The 23,805-nt window shown below is 36.5% G+C and overlaps 1 protein-coding gene across 4 annotated transcripts in view; it reads right to left on the bottom strand.

The window, feature by feature from the left end:
• The window catches only part of tfec (transcription factor EC), a 50,141-nt gene that overhangs the window by 25,453 nt on the left and 883 nt on the right, over positions 1–23,805 (bottom strand). For 3 of the 4 annotated variants that reach the window (XM_079622120.1, XM_079622121.1, XM_079622122.1), the window contains exons 3-6: positions 23,426–23,601; positions 23,185–23,316; positions 20,957–21,140; positions 10,097–10,296 (exon numbers count right to left, since the gene is read on the bottom strand). In XM_079622120.1, the coding sequence (XP_079478246.1) occupies positions 10,097–10,273 (177 nt within the window). In that variant the 5' untranslated portion in view covers positions 10,274–10,296; positions 20,957–21,140; positions 23,185–23,316; positions 23,426–23,601. Of the gene's footprint in view, positions 1–10,096; positions 10,297–20,956; positions 21,141–23,184; positions 23,343–23,425; positions 23,602–23,805 lie in introns of all 4 variants that reach the window. The other variant, XM_079622123.1, reaches the window with a different exon arrangement.

The raw sequence follows: 23,805 nt of genomic DNA, 5'->3' as shown, positions 1-23,805 counted from the left end.
GTTTATTTGGCCAATATATAAAATTCCATTACCCAAGTAGCCAAATTTGAATTTTTTTTCTAAATGTTATATAAAAATTTGATTGATTTCCATATCAAGACTATGATCTTATGGCTGGTTTCCAGTCTAAAATGCTTTAGAAGACTGTTAGCTGAAAATATGAAGCGTAAAATGACCCATTATTATAACACACGCAACACCAATGATACAATTATGTGAATTAAATTAGCCAGATTGAATTTACTTTGAGAAATGTAGCATAACATTGACACATTATATATGTTTTTCATTATACACCTAGTTTGTAATGCGATTTTTCACTACAGATTAATTTGATGCAATAGGACAGACTTTAAAGCATTTAAAGTTGTTCCTTGAAGTTTGCACTTCCTCCAAAATAATACACTTTATATGGCAGGACAAAGCAGCATATAAGCAATAGCTCAATCTCACTACAGATTAACCATTTCATGACGTTATAAACATTAAATGCTCAACTGACTTACCGGACCGTACCAGTTATATTCCAGCATTTTGATTGTATGGGTGGTATCGCTCTCAAAAGCCAAACTGTCGCTCTCTATGGCACAACAATATCATGCATTTACTTGTGTAGACTCATCTACGGGTCCCACTAAGCCCTCGACACACACCCCAAGCCCGTTTAGCACTCCTAAGCTTACGACCTGTTGATAATGAACCTGAACCCATTATTTTGAGTCAATGAATTGAAAGAAATGGGGCAAGGAATGAAAGCCACAGGGCCAATTACTGATGCTCTTTGATGTATTATTCTCCCTCACTCACTCAAATGGATCTGCACATTTTGTCTTCATCCTCTGTTTTTCATTAATTATTTTGCTTGGGGTCAAAGTTCGACTGGCTAATTGTGCAGACGGTTCAGCTTTGAGAATGGCAGTGATTCTCCAAAAGCTGACACTCTCTCTAGCTGTGCTCAGCCACCTTGCATTATGCCAATTAATCCAATTCTTTGATTTTTTTTTTTTTTTAATTTTCCTTTCTTTCTTGTTCAGCCTCTCTTTCTGTCCCTTCTTTTGTAATTCATCATCTTAAAATCTTAAAAGAGTTGGGGGGTCTTTGACTGGTTGGGAGATTGTTAGGCCAACTAGAGAGTAACTAATAGTTCAGTGTTGGCGACACATGGAGAGCTTTATTTTACAAACTGTATTCCAACCAGTGGTGGGCCGTCAGGGCCAGCAAGGCCTTCTCTGCTGGCCTAAACATTATCAGAATCACTGACTTGAACTTTAATATATATATTTTATGAATGAGTATTACATGATTCCCAATAGTCCATTCTAGTAATGTCATAGCTTTTCTCTTGGTTGCGCTGCTTCCAGTAGTGTATGTTTATTTTAGCGCTTTTATCCAATCATATTTCAGCCATCATGTGTTGCCAGGGTCAAATATATCTGCCTCGAGGCCTTCAGAATCGATAGTGCGGGCGCCTGTAGCTTAAAATGAATGGCAATGAAACAGTTGCTTTAACCAATCAGATAATCAGTCAGATTTAATAAGCCAATCAGATTTCGAGTTGAATGCACCGGGGCCATCTAGCAGGCACACAATAACGTAAGCATTTTCACGCCCTTTGATTGGATGGTCAGAGCGTGTACTATTATTACTGGTAGTCAGAGATAGCTAACCGCATCAGTAGCGAACTGTGTAAACTAAAATATATTCCTGTAGATTTAATAGTTTTTCAACCCACAAATTAATGTTTCTTTCCTTCCTCGACCACCAGCAGGTTCAAACCTACCGGAAAAAAATCCCTTATTCAGCTTTATTCAGCTTACGCAGAGTCACGGATCTCTATCGATCTGTCCGGGTAAAAACAGAACTGACTGCAATGTAAAGTTATGCCAGGGCTGATTTTGAAGCCAAAAGTCGCGCTGATCTCATTGATATTGTTCAAAAATCTGTGTGAGAACTTGTGTCGACTGTAACGTTACACCTCATCATGTTTTGCGGTGTTTTCCCGGTTTACTGCTTCTATCGAGCAGACACTTGCAGTACTAAAGCCAATTAAAACTTATGCCAGAAATACGTCGGGACAGACTCGACTTTCAGCACTTTATAGATGGCAATAGAAAAGGTTGTTGGGACTGAAACGCACAGACAACCTGTACATCCAAGTAATTTAAGTCTTTTTGAGGAAAGAAATTAGAATGGATTTTGTATTAAAAAAATAGGCAGTAGTTTTGGTGAGTATAATGCATTTTTTGCCCCCGTTTTTGTCCGTGCATAATATTTTCTTCCTAATTTTTCTTGTAAATTTATGATCGAAGCAACTTCTTTTTTCAAACATTAATACTATTGTAACCATTGAAGGACAAGACAAGGGAGTTTCCTTTTCTGAATTTATAATCAGAACGCAAGAACCACTGTAGCCTACACTTTAAAGCCGAACGCACTCGCTCTTTTCTCTCTACCCAGCCTTTCCCGAACTCACCGCATTAACCCTATAACTGCCGGTGCAAAATAAAAACAGGAATTTCACTGTTTTTCGTTATTAATTAAGGTTGGACATCACTGAAGGCCTAGGTGTGAAATGCACGGCCCGCCACTGATTCCAACCCATAACCTACTGTGTGTGTGTGTGTGTGTAGAATGTGTGTGTAGAATGTGTGTGTAGAATGTGTGTGTAGAATGTATGTATGTGTATTTTTTTTTATCTTGCACTTTGAAACAGAAAATATTACTAAATATGCATGGCAAAAATTGGTGTTTGGGAGCGATATTGTAATAACTACAGTACTAATTTGCCAACATTTAATATTTCTTATTTTGTTGGATTTATATATTGTTAATTTACTTACAATATTAATTATATTGACTATTGAAGACACTGATACTCTGCTCTGAAAATCTTTTAGATGTTTTTTACAAAAAACGATCAAATAAGATGCATAAAAAGTAATATAACTACTGTTTCCTAACTATTCCAGTTTTCCATTCATAAATACTGGATAATGATTACACAAGAACAATTTCTAAAATATCTATAATTATATATATCTATATAATAATATATATCTATATTATTATTTAATTTTTTTAAGCTGTACATGTTTATTTATTCATTTTAAATTAAAAATCACATTTTCAAGACAATTTCGGGCCTGGAAATCTAAATTTTAAATATCCACGATATGGGAGCCCTGCATCATCGCAGGGAAATTTACAAGAATCACAAAAATTAAATTCTTAGCACCAGTAGGATTAGATATTCTCACTCCTTTCCTCATAAAGAGCACAGGAATAATTTGATCATAAGTATATACTTTAGCAAAAGTGTTCTTTATGTGGAAACGTTTTATTTTTAAAATCAGTTGTGCGGTCCAAACATGCAAATCGCTGGCCAATAACAATAAGCGGCTTTTCACGCTATGCTTGACCCTGGGTTAGCATGCTTTTTAACTCTGGGTTAAGGCCACTTTTAACCAGCATCTAAGCCATGTTTCACAATTGTAATTTTGAAAGGTGCTTAGCAAGGGAAGTAAATGGGGAGGGTTGACCGGGAAATGCAGTGCAAAATGGAACAAGATAAACTAGGATTACGTTAGCTCAGGGATAAAACGTCCCCACAAGAAAGCATGAAAGCGCTGCATATTCATTTATAAAATAGTTCATTCTGACTCATGTCGTAGGGTGCTTATAAGGCCCTCACGTCCAGGCTGCCTCCACATTTCGGTTCTCACTGTCTTAACTAAGCAACTAAATGGCTTTTTACAGCGTGAGCCAGTTAATCACGCATATTAGAAGGCATTCTCACTTACTATTGCTGTAAAAGTCTTCTTTCATCACTCCACCTGCAGGATAGTTCCCGCTTAGTGTTTTAGTTTACGTGAATGGCATCTTTCATACCGATCAGTACATCCTAGTTTCTCTCATCTTATATGACCTTTTTTAAGTTAGATGTAAGCAAACGGATTTATTTACTAAAATAAAAAGCCTGTTGGGGACTAGAACCTATATGGGGAAACCCACTCATTGACACCACAGAGGATTTAAGAAACAAAAGAAATATTATTCTAGAGATTAACTTTCCATAATGGGACGGATAGAGTAATCTGAATGAGATTAGGAAATGCTAATGACGTTTTCCCTCTGATCCTGATTGACATTTATCTGACTTCCAAAAGGAAGCATTGGCTGCCCTTAATGGCTAATACTTTTATTTATTTATTAATTTTTTATACCCCTCACAAGGGACTTGTGCACCCTGACTGGAGAGGAACTCCTGTGTCCTTTTCAGTTATTTTGTCCAAAAGACGCCAGCAACTAATCAGTGTGGCTGAGCAGTGAGTCTGACATGTCGGCCTGAGGGTTTTGCGAGGAACCCTGGTGATACACCACATTAAGGCCATAGTGGCCCTGTTTGATACATGTTTCCCCATCAAACGCAGAAATGGACTCACACTAATCAGAGGCCAGAGGTCAGTTGGGACAGACAGATAATATCTTTGTAGACAAGAAGAGTCTAGTTCTCTTGCCTTTTACCATTTAATCAATACGATCAAAGCAATTCTACATAGTGGGAAATCACATGCAAGATCTGTCACTTAACAACAGACAACTGTGACACTGTTTTATCACCTTCCATAAATGAATCATCAGGTTCATGTTTGTACTTTCATAACATAATAAGAGTTAATAATTATCATATTTACTTTTTATTGTTATTAAACTCTTAAATGTATTATTGTTATTACAATAATGATACTAAACATTTTATTATTATCATTTTTAAAGATATAATAGAATGATTTTTTTAACTGATATAGCCTTTTTTCACACACAAGTGCACAGCATTTATTAATTTTTTCCTGTAAAGCTCCTATAAATGTAATTTTTTTAAAGTTTTTATACAATCTTGAGTCTGAAGAATTTGAATTGCTCCACAGAAGCCGGTTTCTAAAATCAGTGTGAGATCTCACTGTGAATGCCAGAATATCATAGTGTAATCTGAACCAAAATAATGATTAAAAAGCTATTTATACATCATATTTGTACTTTCTAATTGAAATAATCTTTATTAAAAAAAAATATTATAATCTGTAGCACAGTACAGTAGAGCTTGAAATGTGATCTGAATGTTTTTGTCAGATTCACCCATTAAGAAATGTTCTTCTGCTAACTTTCGTGCTCAATCAGATGAGAGCTGCAATGTGGATGTACAGATTCTGGAGTTTTATTATACTGTCAGATTGTATTAAAAAGAAAAAGTAAAACCTTTACTGCTTGTAATAATCCCTGTACACCTAAATAGACCCCCTCCCTCCTTACGTCCCCTGTCTAGCCCTCTGGCCAGATCAGGCCTCACAGGTGCCCCGGGGCACAACGCTCTGCCCCGCTCAAGGCTAAAAGCCCACACTAGCATATATTCCATGCATTGAACCTTTTTCCTTTGAATCCTATTAGTGGCTGAACATGGTTTAACTGAAAAAGACTGCCGACTTCACTCAATTAGGCCTAATAGGATTACAGGGCTGGTATGGGCCGGGCGGTTTAAATAAGACAGGAATTTTGGCAGACACCTGCAACATGTACTGCATTAATCTTATAAAGGAGAGTATGCTGGCTTGTTAATGGGGATTGCACATGCCAGGACTTCAGCTGCCATCTTTGTTGAGGCAAGAATCAAGCTTGTGATGAAAGGACTGTTCACTTGTTTCAGGCCTATTCAGCACATTTGGTATTCGGGCATTTTATGTGCGCAAAAGCATGTGTGTATCAGAACATCATGCAATTAATAAGATTGAAATTTATTTTATATGATTATGTATTCTATTATTTTCTATAATATAAACAGATTCTACAGATTCTTTTGAATTAATTTTATCAGACAGATAAACGGGTTACCATCCATTGTTTTTTTTTACACACAATGTACTGAACTTAAAAGGCCGCTGGTTGAATCCTATTATCAGGGAACAACCATGGCGGATCAAAAAGACACGGAAGGAGCAAGCAACATCGCCAAACAGCAAGGCTGTGAAAGTCCCTAGAAATGCTGTACTTGATCAAGAGTATTTCTGATCAGTTAGTTCAGACTCAGTTGTTTTATAGAAAGGGAGAACAGTGACAAGTCACTCCCCTGTCCTGGGAAAAACCCCGTCTTATGTTGCAATTGATGACAGGCCGTTTGTCATAATCAGATCTGCTAATATGGTAATACTGATTCACAACGATTGGGTGCATGTCATTTTTTATGTTCATGTTCTCTATCCTTCCTTCCGCATTTGCTTTCATTCCATTTTTCTATCGTTCCACCCATCTTTTATTCTTTTTAGCCATCTCTTTTTTTGTCCTGGACGATTGAGTTGAGATAAACGCCACCGATTCTCCAGATCCGCACGCCAGCCACCCTGCTTTAGCAATACTTGTTCATTAAAAATCAAATTCATACTCTGAGTGAGTATCAGTTATATTATCATTTAAAACTATCATGCAAAAATGCAAATACAGTGCTTAGTATAAGTGAACACACCCATGCTAAAGTTGACTAAAAAGAGGAATAAAAACAAATCATCTTTTGGAAATTGATCTTAATGCCTTAATTTTAAAAAATGAGGAAAACTTTAACCTTTAAGGACACCAATTTTCTTTGTAAATTAATAATGTATTGTAAATAAATAAATATTTTTCCTTTAAAATACAGGGTGCATAAGTCAGGACACCCCTATGTTAAATTCCCATAGAGGCAGGCATATTTTTATTTTTAAAGGCCAGTTATTTCATGGATCCAGGATGCTATGCATCCTGATAAAGTTCCCTTGGCCTCTGGAATTAAAATAGCCGCACATCCTCACACACCCTTCACCATACCTAGAGATTGGCATGGGGTACTTTCCATAAGATCATCTCTCAATGCAAATCAAACCAGCTATTAGGCGAACTGAAATAAAACCATGCCAATCTCTAGGTATGGTGAAGGGTGATGATGTGTAATATACAAATGCCAAGGTGGCTACTTTTTGTGGTGTAAACATCTACTTAAAATGGCACATGCACACATTGAATAAACTGACGCAACACAGCTAAACCTGCAATAAAATTTAGGGACAGATCTTTCCTTGCACACGCTCAGTGCCGGGGTCCACTCGAGTACGATGTTCTCGGCAGTAGCCATCTCAGTGTCCAGCTCCAGCCTATGGCTCTACATCCGAGTGAAATGACCAGTATATTTTATTTCAGGGGGCGTTTACACGATACAGTTTTCAACAAAAAGGTTACAATAATATCAATAATTTAGAAAAATTCATTCATTTTTGTTTCATGCTAACTTTAAACCATTTATGATATTTCCACAAAGACAACAGATTAAGCCATTTACAGGGCCATACATGTTCAGTATCATCAAAGTAAGAGTGTGTATGTAACGCTTTCACAATTCTGTTAGCATTCAAGACTGTATTTAGCATATCTGCTCAGTCAAGAGCATTTTAATTGTGCAGTCCAAGGTATGGACTGTTATGCACACCCGAACCAGTGTACGCTACAAATGTCTCTCCCCATTAGACGTCTCTTGGCCTGCCCTCCCTCCTGCCAGTCCAGTGGGCCGCAGGATGTCAGACTGAGTTTGGGTCTGAGCCAGACGGGGTGGGTGGTCTTCTTCGCAGTCTGCTTTGGTCTTATTAGTCAGCCGGGATCCCCCCCCATCTCCGTCTCCCATAATACGTCTTCCCATAACCCCTTGGCTCTACCCGAACTGCCTCATAGGCGGGGAGGCGTGTAGATACACAGTTATAGATCTGTGTCTTCTTGAGTGAAAGTGTGTGTGTACGTCTGCCGTAGCCTCAAGGGACAGCACGCTTCTAAGAGATCAGCCTCTTTCCTCCAAACACAGGTAGTGCTGCAGTGTTTGAAATACACAGATCCACACCAAAACACAGACGCACACACACTTTAACACATGAAAGGCCTCTTGTGGACCAGAGCAAACACTAGGCAGCTTTGATGTGCTCCAGCCTCTTCTATTCCCTTTCACACACCCTAAAACTGACTGTCGGAAAATCTGATTTCTATCTTTCTGCTGCTGACAGGTATTAAAGGTGCAGAACAAGTGAATGTTTTTCTTCTGTCTGGCCAATTTAAGCAGATCATAACTCATTTGAAAGACAAATGATCACAAAACACAAATGTGATGTGTATTTTTTTTTTACTATTATTGTTATTAGATTTCCCCATATATATATGAATATAAATAATACATCTGGGTTCATTTTATAATTAAAGTGATGATTATTGGGTTCCAAGGACAAGCGGCTTGTGTAGACAATACAGTTAAACAATGGCCATGTCTCTTTTCAAATATAATATGAGATTTTTAAGAGTCATATATACATGTGTGTGGTTCAGGTGTTTACCCTTCAGATTCAAGTATACATAACACATATCATTATGTCTAAGGAAAATCCCCATAAAATTTTTATTTAAAAATTTATATGTAAATATTCTATTTTATTATGCTTGTATGTATTTACGTATATTATATATATATATACACATATACAAATATACACATAAATACACACACACACACACACACACAAGTTGTATAGATTGATAGATTAATTGATAAATAGATAACATTTACTAAAACTGTGCCTAGATTTGATAATATTAGAGATTTCAATAGGAGTTAAATCTTTATCCCTTACATATATAAGAGATCAAAATACAGAGAATGTATAGCGAGGCCGTTGTTATATCGAATACAACCCTGATAGGCTGATCGGGACCCCGACGCGAAGCGGATCCTGAAGGGGTTGTATTCGCTATAACAACCGCCTCGCTATACATTATGCCGCTTATTACATGGCTACCTACCAAATAAATCAATAATTTGACACAAAATATAAAATTGATTTAGATTTAAACGATTGTATTGTTTCCGTTAAAGAACACCGTGTTCATGGCAACGGTGTGCTATACTTAGCAGCGGTCTGTTGTCAAGAAATAACAGACCGTATTCTACATTAGAATTCAACCAAGCCATGTAATAAATATATACCAGTATATTTATATTGCTCTCCTAAGCTATTCAAAAGCACCTCTGAGCAAAGGATTAAGAAAATTCCTAAGAATGAAAAAGAATGAATGATATATAGAAACTCACAGCCCAGTTCAGGAACTTTTACTTTTTACAGTCAAAACAAACACTTGTCGAATGTGACTATTGTGATTACAGTGTTCTGTCAGCACATAGTGTGGAATTACGCTCCGAAACAAAACCGCCAGCAAATCCACAGCATCGGAATTCCAGACATAATGAGTCCTGGGACACAAAGGCTGTTTGGGTGGTTTCTGGCTCAAATGTGCGGACATAGGCATGCGTCTATAATCACATTATGGGGTTAAGTATCAATGTGGCAGAAACGAGAAAAAAGCCTCTGATTTTGAACAATGCAATTCACACACATACACTAATAAAATCATTATCAAAATTATTTTTCCTACCATCTAAGATTTTTTTTTATAAAGACTTTAAACTGCAATATTTAATTTAATCTTCTGTTTTATTTCTGAAGCACACTGAATGTGACCCTGTCATTGTCCATTTCTTTGAAATATATATTTATATACATTTTGAACACATACTTAAACCTAAAATTAATCAGTCTTATTTTAATAAAATACAATTATAATTAATGAAAATAGTAGTAGTTCACAGACATGCTGACTGACTAACACTTTCTTTCTCTCTCTTTTTTTAGATCATGTGCAAGTTTTTGCCCCCCTCCACACCAAGGGGTCATTTTAATTTGTGTTATGATGCATGTAACTAAATTAAAACCAGCTCTAATGATACTGCCAGCACTCTTGTGAGTGTGCTAATGACTACCAGTCGCTAAAATAAAGAGTGAACACAAAGTCAGACTTGATCCTATAAACTCAGTTCCACTTAATGAATAATATCTAAACAAATTTTCCATGAAGACATACTTGCCACCGCAAAAAGTAAAACACGCTGCATTGCATTTGATTTCATTCAATGCAATGTAATATTCAGTTTTTCACAGTTAAATGCTATGAAGCAAAAACTAAACGTGTCAGAGATTTTGCATACCTTCCATTGGGTCCAAGGATAGGTCGAGGGCTGATTGCTGTGGTAGGGGCCCGGGTTCGGGTTGGTGTGGTAGGAGTAGGGACAGGTGGAGAACGAGGGCCCCGGGGCCCACTGGTTCTGCTGGCTTGCTACATTAGTTGCAGGGGCCACTTGAACACCAGGGAATGACTGGAACATTGCTGGATTCCTAATGCTGCACGCTGAAAACACAACACAAGAGATGAGAGAGCTGTGAAATGTGACATCTCACTGTATCTACACAGTTCGTTTTTCGAAATTAACATGTATAATTCATATTTAGACATTTTCAAAACATTTTGTTTTGATTTGCATCTTGAATAAATCTGTCTGACGTGTGAAGTCAGAATCAGTAAAAGCCTTCAAATGAATTCACTAAGCCGGTTGGGTGTACCCTAGGGTCAATTTGAAATCTTATTTGAGGGATGTTTTCTTTTAGCCTGTGATCCGATGTTGCAATGCGTCTTTGTTTAGACTCACGTCAATGTTGCAGGAGGTGACTGAAACGGAGCTGAAATAATAAGGGGCAGCGTGCCGCATATATAGTGTCAGTTCAGCTGTCACACACAATCAGTGATTTTAGTGTAAAAGGCTAATTGCCTGTTATCTACTTTAAAGTAGTATTTTCCTATCAGAAAGTGACATGAAAATACTTTAAAAATGTTTGTGTGTTGCAGTGTGACGGTCATTGTCATTTTTTTATTATTTAAGGTTTTTAAATGAATAATTAAAATTGTATCTTACTGTTAAGTGTTATCTATCTATCTATCTATCTATCTATCTATCTATCTATCTATCTATCTATCTATCTATCTACTCATCCAGTCTGTCTGTCTGTCTATCTATCTGACCATCCATCCATCTGTCTGTCTGTCTGTCTGTCTGTCTCTATCCACTCATCCTGTCTGTCTGTCTATCTGACTATCCACTCATATATCTATCTATCTATCTATCTATCTATCTATCTATCTATCTATACACTCATCCTGTCTGTCTGTCTATCTATCTGACTATCCACTCATCTATCTATCTATCTATCTATCCATCCATCTATAGATATATTGATTTATGTCTGTCTGTCTGTCTGCCTGTCTATCTACTTGTCTGTCTACTCGTCTGTCTTTCTACTTATGTCTACTCATCTTGTCTATCCATCTGTATCTACCCATGCATCTATCTATGCATCTATCTATGTCTGTCTATCTACCCTTGTCTGTACATCCATCCATCCATCTATCCATCCACCCATCCATCCATCCATCCATCCGTCCATCCGTCCATCTGTCTCTCTACTCGTCTGTCTGTCTACTCGTATATCTATCTGACAGTCTGTCTTAGTCTATCTATCTGTCGCTCATTGATGTAGCTACACTTCAAAAGCTACAGCTGTTCCCTATCCATGTTGGACCACACTGCATATGCAAGGAATGTTTCTTCCTTATTGTATGACTCTTCTACATCTTTTAATTTCAGATATATGATATGTTACAATATGTAGGCATGGTGTAGAGTTATGCAGCATGAGGATCTGATTCTATCAGAGAGAGATCAGTGAGACAGTGACGCCTCACACAATCAGAGGGGCCACGCTGAGAGCCAGACAGCACTGTGAAAGGAAAGAGCTCCATAATGGAGGAGCAGGAGGTTGAGCACAACGTAATTGGCAAGTCTTCCTCCTTTTTTGCCCACACCTCTCTACTTCCATGCATGGTGCAAGTGATTTTAAATTGCCTTCTTTCTCTCTATATTCGCTCATTATTTCTCTCTTCCTGTCAGCATTGCAGAACAGTAGAATATGCGATCCTAGACACCAGTCAGATTCAGAGATGGACTGAAATGCTGCTAAAAAATGTTTCTGTCCATCTGTCAGCATTCCAGGGACAGAGCTGCTTTTAGCTTCCTTTACTTGAGACAATCGTCCCTGTCTGCACTTCACTTGGGTCTGTGTCCACACTGGGTCACTATTTGTGTGTGAGCCTCTCCATTATGAGGAGAGTAAGTATTTCTCCCAAACAACAGGAGCATTTTATAGAGCTAATGCTATAATGAGGGAAGGTAATGATACAAAACCAGGGCTTTTTGTTTCAGGCTTCCAACTCTGTAGCAATGGCACTATTTGACACATTCAGAGGTCAGAAATCCCAAGCCATTTTCCATTTACTACAATTTACCGAACAGTAAAACACTATATTTGGCGTTCATCGGGATGCAAGGGGCATGCTGGCAAACGGGTTGGTGTGCAAAACTGCAACCTGCTGCATTTGACATTCTTATCAAATCTTTCATATGTTGATTTACATTTTTTTATAAAGAATTATTTGGTGTTGCTTGCTAAAGTCATTATTTTGCAAATTCTTCTCATTGCTAATTCTGCTTGAACTTCTCATACAAATCATGTAAGCTATTACTTTCTAAATTATATTCTTGGAGTTAGGATTAAGGTTTTGTAGACAATAAAACAAAATAAAAAAAATGCATTAAAGAAAGTACTCAAGCCACCTTGAGACCTTAATTTGACTTGAGCTCGTAATGATACAAGTTTTGCATAAGCAAATGCCTCTAAAAACTCTAGTTTTTGATGATGAACATGGCTTTTCCCTGTTAGTGTCATTGATTTGCAAAGGGGTCATTTTTGGATGTCACCAGGGTGAAGATGAGGTCAACGAGACACTGGTGAGCTTTAACTAGTGATTTACAGTGTATAGTAAAACCCTTCAGGCTTATGGGTCATTGGCTAGCTGGTTGTGTAGGTGGAGACAATAAAGTATAGGCTATACTTCGATATTGTAGCCTCAGGTGAAATGCATATCAGCAGGAGTATAAATCCTGCCCTGCTCTCATTAAAAGTCTAGAGGAAGCATTTCAATGTGTATATGTGAATATATGTTATATAAAATGTGTGTGAGAGATTTTAGAGGATGTGTCTCAGTCTGATGAGCTCTCCTTTCCCCCTGGGCTTCATTAAAAAGCTTTCCCTCAGAAACGGCCCTGTGTGGCGCTTTGCCCCTTCACCAGCTCTGGGCTGAGAGACAAAACACTTGTTTCCCCTCTCTCTCTCTCTCTCTCTCTCTCTCCTCATTCTTTCTCATGTCGTCTCTCAGGTCCTCAAAAGGCTTTGTTACAGGCTTTTCAAGTTGAAGCACCTATTTATTTGCTCTTTTCAAGGCTAATTCTTGGTTTTCTGCTCTCGCTGGCTCTCCTCGGATGCCGAGCGGCGCTGCGGTGCTTCTGCCTGTGCTCAGGCCCTGAGTCACTGAGTCTGGATAATGGACAGACTTAAGCCGGGTTCACACTGTACGATTTTGACCACGATTTGGCCGTCTGAGACAAATTTTTGAAAAGCCTAAAAGATTCCTCTGATCCTAGGCTAAAATCTGTAGTCTTTGATTGCTAGTTTGACAGCCGATTAATGACCATTGCAATCAGATGTTAATTCTGCCAGTGTCCGAAGTCCTGCAGTGTGGCTTGTCCTACGACAACCATTAAATAAATAAAAACGAATAGGAGTGCAGAACCTGATGCGGCAATTAGTGCAGCGACAACATTAACGCTAGAGATTGTTTTTGGTTGCTAGCACCATTTCAATCCCGCATTTAATGCAGCGTTATGGACTGATGATGTAAAACTCTGACGAGTGTGCGTCTGTTTTTAACATGTCTTGACTGCATGCCGTACAGTCTGACATTAATGACAACTGAGATCCTACAGTGTGAAATGGCTTACAGTGAGCGTGATTTCACCAAGTACAACATCTTAGTTGATCCTGGAACAACATTTCAATCAACCAATCAGATTTGAGGGACAAATTTACAGTGTGTCAAGTTTTGGCTTCACCTATAATTTCCTGCTGATTTTAGGGATAACTTATGGTTAGGTGTGGGGTTTTCGGACAGGAATGTTGTTCCAGTATCAACAAAATTTGTTGAGTATGCAGTAAATTTCATCACGTCTTAATATATTAGATAAAATATTATTTTATGAAAACTTTTATGAAGTTTTCTATGATGGAACACATCATATACTTTTCATTCATCAAAGGTGTTTTTTTTTTGTTTTTGTTTAGTCTCGTTTTTTTGCCAACTAGAAGTTGCCAACTTCTAACATTTTAAACTACTTTTAAAGGAAATATTTTTGTACTTTTTTTTACTATTTATTTATTTTGTATTTTGTCCTTTCTCTAATCAAAATTATTTTATTAAAATATAGTTTTACTTTTTAATATATTTATAATGGGGGATCATTATATCAGTACCACCAGGTTTGACTGTTTAGTATGGTACAATAGGCAACATATCAATTGCAAATATTTTTACAATATAGGTTGCACTTTATTTTTCAGTACATGCACTTTCAATGTACTTACAGTGTACTTACCCACAGAAGTACTGCGTAGCGTAAGGTAACTACATGAGTTAAGTTAAGGTTTAGGGTTAGTACATATTTAGTGTCATTACCCAGTTAGTGTCATTACTACAATGAGTGCATAGCATATTTATGCGAAACAGGGCTGTAAAAATAAAGTGCTACCACAATACATATATTACAAACATTATATTATAGTAAATGATACGGAACCTTATTTTATTTCATTTTATTGCATTAGCATGGCATGCAAGTTCCTACAGTGCTTCCTCTGGTTTCTTTCTACATTTCTGTCTATAGGCTTTTCTAAGGAGTTCACTTACAAGGCTGAGGATTTAGAAGGCCACTGTGAGTTTATTTGTTTTGGTGATTTCTGTCATGTTTGGTGTAATCTGGCAGCTGTAATAGAGCCTGTCTGGACAGAGAGACTGTTCACTCTCAATCTCAGTCGTCTATCTCTGTTGTAATCCTGTTAGGAATACCCACTGAGCTGGCATGATAAGTCACTGTTTGCATTCCCCACACCTGATGACCCCAGAGAAGGGTTCTGCACTTTTTACTCACACTCGGGTTTGCTATATCAGTGAGGACATATCATAGAGGCAATGGATTTTGTATGTGATGTCACTTCTTGTGGGTGGGACCCCAAGATTTATGGAGTAGTGATGTGCGTGCCATTAAAGAGGACCTGTTACGCTTTTTACAATTTCAACTTCTTTAGTGTGTAATGTTGCCGTTTGGGCATGAAAAACGTCGGCAAAGTTACAAAGTCCATACCAAAGGGAGTTTTATTGTTTCACACTCTGTTTCTGAACTCCCTGAAACGCTTTGATTAGTCTTGAGTTTTTTTCCGGAAACGTATACGTCAAAAAATTTAAATAATTTGAATAATCCCAAGACACATGCAAAATAAAGGGGCGGGCCTGGTTGAGTTAGTAGTGTGTTGAAACGGACGATTATGTAAAGAGCGTGACATTTCTCAAACACACTCTAAGTGGTTGACCAATCACAACACACTGGTCCAGCCGACCAATCAGAGCACATTCTGCTTTTCATAAGGAGGGGCTTCACTGAGACGGGAACTAAACAGAGCGTTACTGACAGACTGGGATGAGAGGAGCTGCAACAATGGAGAACATGTGAAAAATATTTTTTTTACATTTTAAACATGAAATCATATTCTAGTAGACCCTAAAAAAAAAAAATCACGATTTTTTTAAAAGGGCATAATATCTTAAAGTAAATGACATATTACATATATGTTCTTGTGCACCACATTTGGGGACGTTATGAACGTTGTCACACACAGTTCAGATCCAGAACATTTTAGCAGCTTTTCCCAAATAGACCAGACAGGGAAATAGAGGCTTGTTTTTGTGTCTGTCTAGCCAGCGCTGCACTTGAGTCGGTCTCTTCTCAGACATGGAGCCTCAGTCAAACCCAAGAGCCACAGGCCGGGAAGAGCAAACATTCAATGTCATCTCTGATTGGCCAAGGTTGAGCAGCGCCTCACCTTCCCATGAACCCCTCCGCTGTCACTGATTGGACGAGGTGAGCCGAGCCTCACTTGTGTCTGAACCCTGCCTTGTGCGAGACGCCGGTTGTGTGATGTGAGAGCTGTTCGCGGGCCTCGTAGACGCTGTTGGGAGACGGACTCGGGGTGGGTGGTCTCGTCATGAGGGCTCTCCAACCATCGCTGGCAGTGGAGAGCTCCTTCATCACCACGCCGTTATGATAGCACTACTCATAAGAGCACCACAACCACCACTCCTCAACATGGCAATTCAGACTTCCTCCCTGTCATTAAGCAATATGAAGTCTGGAATGTGAATTCCAAGATATTCGATTCCTGCCCTTTATGAACTTATCTGGGTTGGGGGAAGTTATTAGACTTGAATGCTGTTGAGGAACCCAGTGTACTACAGCTTTAACTGCAGTTCCTTTAATGCTCACAAGAGGTCACTGTGTAGACGGCACAGAACACTGCCTTGACGGCTTGAGAAGTCTGATATTTTGCATAACTTGACGTTTTTCTTTTGCTTGTACAGTAAAACAATCTATTAGGCAGACATCTTCAACATAATGCAATTTTCTAAAAGGACTAATTTCTTTAACAGTTTTTATTCATTACAATTTATTTTACAATTTATCACAGTAGGATGTCAAGATCATTATTTTGAATAAATCAATAAAATGTGAAGATGATGATGATAATAGTGTATATATATATATATGTGTGTGTGTGTGTGTGTATTATTATTAAACTAATTATAATTATTTAATATAATCTAAAAGGAAAATGTATCAGTCAAACATTTCTTAACATTTCAATTCATTGCAGAGGGATGTTATGATCATGTATATTGAATGAATCATTAATTTATAATATACAAGATATATAAATATATAGACTGATAGATATAAACATCAAATTGTGTGTGTGTGTGTGTGTGTATATAGTATGTTTGGTGTATTTGACCACTTTGTACGTCATTTGAAGTAAAAGTTTAAACTAAATCTGTCTTTTTTTTTTTAGTTTTGTAAAAAAAATTGTTTAGTTTTAATAATGTAAATAAGGAAATTTACTAAATGTAAAGATTTTTTTTTTTTACAAATTAGAAGTATCAACATGCATTGCAGAAACTATCACTGTTATAATTGTTGCACTGCTGTTAACATTGATATCATGAGAGCTTGGTTTTCATTTGCATACTTGCATCTGTCCACACCTCTCTTTTATAATGTCTCAAATACGACCATGTGACCTTTCAGAGGCGAGTGGGCGATCGTCAGATATTGAGCATTGCCGCCGTGTGCATCAGAGGTGAACACGACACGCTGGTCTTCAGCACACTGCCCTACTTCCTCTGAACACACACACGACACTCTCTCTCTCTTGCACACATCCCTCTGTTAAATGCACACATCCCTCATCAGCTCTGAGACATTTTTGTGACTAAACAAGTTGGTTTGAAAGGTCATATCATACTTTCTTTTTTTATATATAAAATTTCATCCCCCATTTTTTCCCCTTAAGGTCCACTTATGTTTTTAGTCAATTTAGTGTTTGTTATAATTTAGTTTTTGCCATTTTCTGACCCTTGATGCAAATACATTCTACAAATGTGAATTATGTAACAGTACCGGACATCTTATTAACAATCTTTGGTCAATCTTTAATTGGTGCCCTTCAGAAGGGTATGCAGACATTAGGAGCTTTCTTTTTTTTTTAGGCTATACATGCTGCTGTTTCATAGTACATCAAACTCTTTAACTCTTCAAAAGATCAAAACAAATTAAATTTCTCATGGATTTTACTCACGTTAAACTTTTTTTTACATTTAAATTTATTGCAGAATGATGTTATGATCATATTATGATGAATTGATCAGAAAATGATATATATACACAGTATATATATATATATATATAAACACCTTGTTTTGTCAATGAAATTGCATTTTATTAATAATTTACTCTTAACAGATTATTTTACCCACAATCATTTAATGACATCATAGGAAGCTATTTATTTGCAAAATATAAATCTGAATGTCATGCATGACACAAACTGAACTAGGGTGCAAACTCTTAATATAAAAAATTATAGTAAATTAAACGTGACAAAAAAAATCTATATTGTAGATTTAGAGAAAACAGTATGGGACGTGGCTGCATTTTAGGGTTCAGCTGGAATTATGGCGTTCAGTTCAGTCTGTCTCCTAAGTTTTTTCCTCATTTCTTTCCCCACACCTCATCTCTGCTGATTTTTTTTCTCCTTTTCTAAGACTTATCCATTATCTCATTGTCATTGAAATGTTAGATATCTTTCCCTCTCTATTTTCACCTTCAGTGTCTCAGATCACCTCTGCGTGCCACCTGATCAACACCTGCACATCTCTCAATCTCTCACTCATTCTCTCTCCATATAAATGCCATTCATCTTTTGATGGGCTCTTGCTCATCTTTCTCTGATGTTTCCTTTTGTGTTCTTTTCTTTCTGGCCATTTCAAGTAAGACTCTGGCTCACGTCTGTGGTCGCATGAGAGATTCCCATATGCTGTTGTTTCAGATGCTCAGCATTAATATACCCATCGACTGCCCAGCACTTCTGCTTTATCTTATATCTCCTCTGTCATGCAACATTATGTAATGTGTGGTGTGGGGTACAACAGGGCTCAACATGGGAACATTTGCCAAAGTTTATGAATAGGTTTTATTATTTGTATTATTTATAATTTTACAATTATGTTTCTTTATTTTTTTATTATTATACTCTCCTGTAGGCTGTAATATGGCTTAATTTTTTTTCTGGTGTAATTATTATTATTATTATTATTTTATAATTATTTCTTTATTAATATTTTATTCTTTTATTCTGGGGTATTATTTATTTTTTCTTAATATTTTTTTATTTTTTATGCATTATTCATTATTATTATATTCTGCCGCAGGATAGAGAACAACATTTGTCTGTTGTTCTACTCTGACTATTGTTTCAGAAACAAATAAGTGCAAGATATTACAGGGCTGAATGCATTTCTGGTATGAAAATATACACACACAATAATTTTTATTTAATTCTGCTGTAGGGTACAAAATAAAATAAAAAATGTTGGGGGTCCCAAATGTTTATCATTATTAATTAATTTAATTATTAATACTTTATTTACTTTATGTGTATTAAATATCGGAGCAACATAATTTATGTAAAAAAAATTATAATAGAAGTTTCTTTGGATTGAAATAATTGAAATGTTTTTAAATAAAAGCATCAAGAATGTCTTTGACCCCACAGCACCCTGAACAAAACTGAAAACCTTAAGTCTTTAATTTTCAAATAAATATTATGATTCGCAATAACATAAATGTGCAACATTTAAAATCATTACATGTTTGATCAGATCGTCTCAAGCTCAAATGATGGCCAATTTCGCAGTGCATAATGAAAAGGAGTGTTTCCTTCTGGATGTGTTTGTTTAGACCATTGCCCTTTAATGTGTTAGTATTTGTTATTCACTCACTCTTACAGGGGCAATGGTCTTGAACAAAATCATTTTAAAAAGGCAAATATAAATCAGTGTGCTTTTTTGCAAAGTCATACCTCGTGTCGTGATTGTGACAGTCGCTCATGTGCTCGATTCAAACGCCCCCCCGCCCGCCCGCCCCCATATAAGTGGCACCCTTTAAAGTGAGTGCAAAAGAAACCACATCCTCCACAAACAAGAAATGGGTGCAAACATCCCATGATAGATGGAATTTCCTGTATGTAAAACAATATATGTGACAATAGAGGAAGTTTAATTGACGAATATGGTGAAGGCTGGCGCTTCTTCATTTTTGTTTTTTTTATAGTTTTCCTTTTTTGCCATGTCACTTTTGTTGCTGTAGACACTAAGTTATGTACACAGAATGTGATTCCTGGAAATACATTACTCAAGAGCAGATGCACCAGATTTATGAAAACAAAACCCCTCCCAAAAGATCTCCGTTTTACATTCATACATTTGGCAGACCCTTCTATCCAAATCAACTCTCAGTGCATTATTAACATTGTATTAGTTCATGCATTCCCCGTTTCTAGCGCCAGTTGAGCATATGCCTAATGCATAAAAGTAAATGTTTTATGAACAGATATTTTAGTTCCTTTCTGAGTGCTAAATGTAAGAAAATATATCAGTTTTGGCAACATGCTTTTATATTAACTGATATTTAAAAAAGACAGTCAATTTGATTATACCTAAAAATGCAATGCAACAACTGAACTTAAGTTATTAATCTGAAATAGATGGATTTTTTTTTTTTTTTACTGAGTACTATATACTGCTTTTAGTAAACACTATACTAAGAGACAGACTGAGACATTTAGCCTTATGAATTAACATAAGAATTATAGTGAACATCTTCACACTGTATTCAAGAATAAAATGCAGAGGTTTAGCAATACTAACTGAAATATCTACATTTACAATTTAGATGTTGTTGCTAAGCAGGTTTTTTAGATTTGGCTGTTTTAGCTGTTTTGGCTTATTTAACAAATAAGTGTATCATCCAGATCTTCACGTTTATATTTGGTTACACTTTATTTGATGTTACAGTGTAATTATATATTTAAGTACTGAGTAATATTAAGCAACTACATGTCTTAGGGTAGGATTAAGATTTGGTTGGGGGTTAGTTGCATGTAATTATGCATAATTTACTGTTATTACTACGGTAAGTACATGTAACATGTAACAAGGACACAGTAAAATAAAGTGTTACCTTATATTTGAATGATCACTTTCTTAAGACCACTAAATTACAGTGATGCTCAGTATAGCTCTGATCTCTCATTACATGTAATATGCTCAAGCATCCCTGGTTACTGGACACAAACTTCTGTGTAATATTTCTTTTTCATAAGCACGTTACAGAAGAAGGCGACTATTAATAGTTGTTGTGTGTGGCAGATTAAGTTCAATGAAAAATATAAATTACCTGTGATTGTCGGCTGCTGTTGTTTTCTTCTTCTATGAAGTCAGCGTTTGCTCTCTTGTTATAACAGTTTGCCAGCGAGATCAGCAGGACTTGGTCCGATATAAATCTTTATCTATTTCCTCTTTTTCTTCGTCCATGGAACCGGGTGCAAATGGGAAGTCTCTATTTTACATACATCTTGAACCTAGAAAGTGAGATGTTATTCATTTTTATGTATAATAACATTTCCCCCTGGTTTCACAGACAAGGCTTAAGCCTAGTCTCAGACTTTTAACTTAAAGCAACTTAGACTGAAATATCCTAAAAATATGTCAGTGCCGTTGTTTTGTTTCAAGATGCACACCAGTAATGTTTTTTTTTTCTAAGGCACATTTATAAAAGCTACTTAAATTTCATAATTAAACTAATGCCTAATCCTGGCTCTAAACCCTGTCTGTGAAACCAGGCCTTTATGTATAATACGTTTTTCGTATTGTTGTGTTCAATGTAGAAGATGTGCAGTGTTGAACGTAAGTGTTTACATATAGAACTTATTTTTTCTTTTATTGAAAACCATTATTTTCTGGCAAAAATAAAAATCAGGAAGGTGAGCAGAAATTACACTGTGTGTGTGTGAGAGAGATTGTGTGCGAGTGTGCGCGTGCGTGTGTGCGCGTGTGTGTGTGCGCGTGTGTGTGTGAGAGGGAGAGAGAGAGAAAACATTAAACCACAGAGTCTATATTAGTTAATGTTCTGGCTGTGACGTCTCAAATGTCATATGAGTCGTAATTAATAACATGACATTAAATGCCATATTAGAAATGTCATTCTTTCATATATATTTAAACATTTGTGTTAGGATGAGAAGTGCATTGTCATAGACTATCATGTAGGTGTATGATTTATGTTTTTTAAAGAAGTCACTTGTGCTCACCCAGGCTGACCAAAAATACAGTATAAACAGTAATATTGTGAAATATTACATTTAAAAATATATTTGTTAACACTTTACAATAAGGTTCAGGTAAGGTTAATTAATGCATTAACTTACAATTAGAAAAACATTTGTAACAGTACTTTTTAATCTTTGTTAACATTAATTAATAAAAATACAACTGTTCGTTGTTAGTTCATGTTAGTTTGGATACATTAACTAATGTTAATAGATACAAATTTTGATTTTACTCACTTAAAAATGTTGAGATTAACATTAACTGATGTTAAAAATGCTTTAGAAATATTTTTCATTGTTAATTCATGCTAACTAATGTAAACAAATTAAACCTTATTGTAAAGTGTTACGCAATATTTTCTACTTGTATACGTTTTAAAAGGTAATTTACTCATATGATGGCAAAGCTGTATTTTCAGCATCATTACTCATTACTCCAGTCTTCAGTGTCACGTGATCCTTCAGAAAACATTCTAATAGGCTGATTTGCTCCTCAAGAAACATTTATTCTTATTAATGTTGATGCTTAATATTTTTGTGGTAAGTAACCATGATACATTTTTTTTCAGGATGCATTTATTTGATGAATACAAAGTTCAAAAGAATAACATTTCATTTAAATTGAAATCTTTTGTAACATTATAAAAGTCTTTACAGTACAGACTGATAAATTTAATGAATCCTAAAAAATATATATTTTTGTACTGATTGATCGATTAGACCATTCTTTTTTATTAATTTAGCTTTTTTTTTTTGTAATTAATTTTCTTTGTGATTGACTAGATATATGCAGCCTTTTTCTTGAGGTTGCAGCTTTTTCTATATTGTAAAGTATATTGTACATTGAGTGTTTTGAACAAGGTGTTTGAAACCACCAGACAAAACCTTATTGTGACAACGAGCCCTGGTCTATATATTGCATTTGTATGTGTGTGGTCATTTCGGCAAGAAATGAAAGATGCGTTTGAATCGACACGGACATCTCTGTGTTTAGAGGATTATCAGCAAGGAAAAGATTGTTCAAAAAAAAATCTAAAGTGTTTTAAGTGTCCCTTTACGCAGCGCCCTCGCCTTTATCCCAGAATTCCCTTTGTCCAAAAGTTTCTGGCGAGAACAAACTTCCCCCCGCATCTTCAAAACCTGATCACTTTGCTTTATTCTGATCAATGTGCTCCACGTTTCTCCTCTCGGTGTCAGAGTAGTAAGAAGATAAAAAAGCAGGAGGGAAGGAGGGGCGGGAGGGTAGACGGCTTACTTTTTTAGATGCCAATTGTATGTGTCTCTGTGGCTGCCTTACCTGTGTTCCTTTGATCATAGCTGAGCATGGAGTGGCGTTTGATTCCAGGGCTACTTTGACAGCTCGCAGGCTGGCAGAAGCCTCTCGGATGACTGGAGATCAGAGAAGACAGGCTGGAAAGCAGAAGTCCAGCTGAGAGAAGATCAGAAGAGGCACAACTTCAACCAGAGCTATTGTGAAGGAACGTAATGGCTTAGATAACTTTTTCCCCTCCATCTTTTTTTTTCTTATGAAAACTTACCCTTCAGAATTTTGAATTGCCCACTTTAAGGTCTGTGGGGCTTTGTCTGGCTTTGACAAAAGAGGCATGTTTTTCTTTCTGTCTTGTCCTGGAGAGCCTGGTCTATTTAAGCAGCGTCACTCCTGCTTCACCTTCTCTTGTTTTAAGTACCGCTGGACTTGCTGTAGATCTACACACTACGAAGGGAATTATATAATTATATAAATGTGCAAAAATGTCTAAATCTCAAAATGTGTAAAACACCTACGCTACACTCAAATGCGTATGTAGACTTTATTAAATCTGCATGTCTTCCTTTTTGTTTTTGTTTTGGATTAAAATAAAATTGTGTGTGTGCTAAGAATTTTTCAAATGAAAATTTGTGCTCATTTAACTCTCAA

The sequence above is a fragment of the Phoxinus phoxinus genome (genome assembly GCF_949152265.1).
Source record: "Phoxinus phoxinus genome assembly, chromosome: 9".
NCBI classification, from domain to species: Eukaryota; Metazoa; Chordata; class Actinopteri; order Cypriniformes; family Leuciscidae; genus Phoxinus; species Phoxinus phoxinus.
Note: the sequence above shows the minus strand (reverse complement) of the source record. Positions and strands in the feature narration are given on the sequence as shown.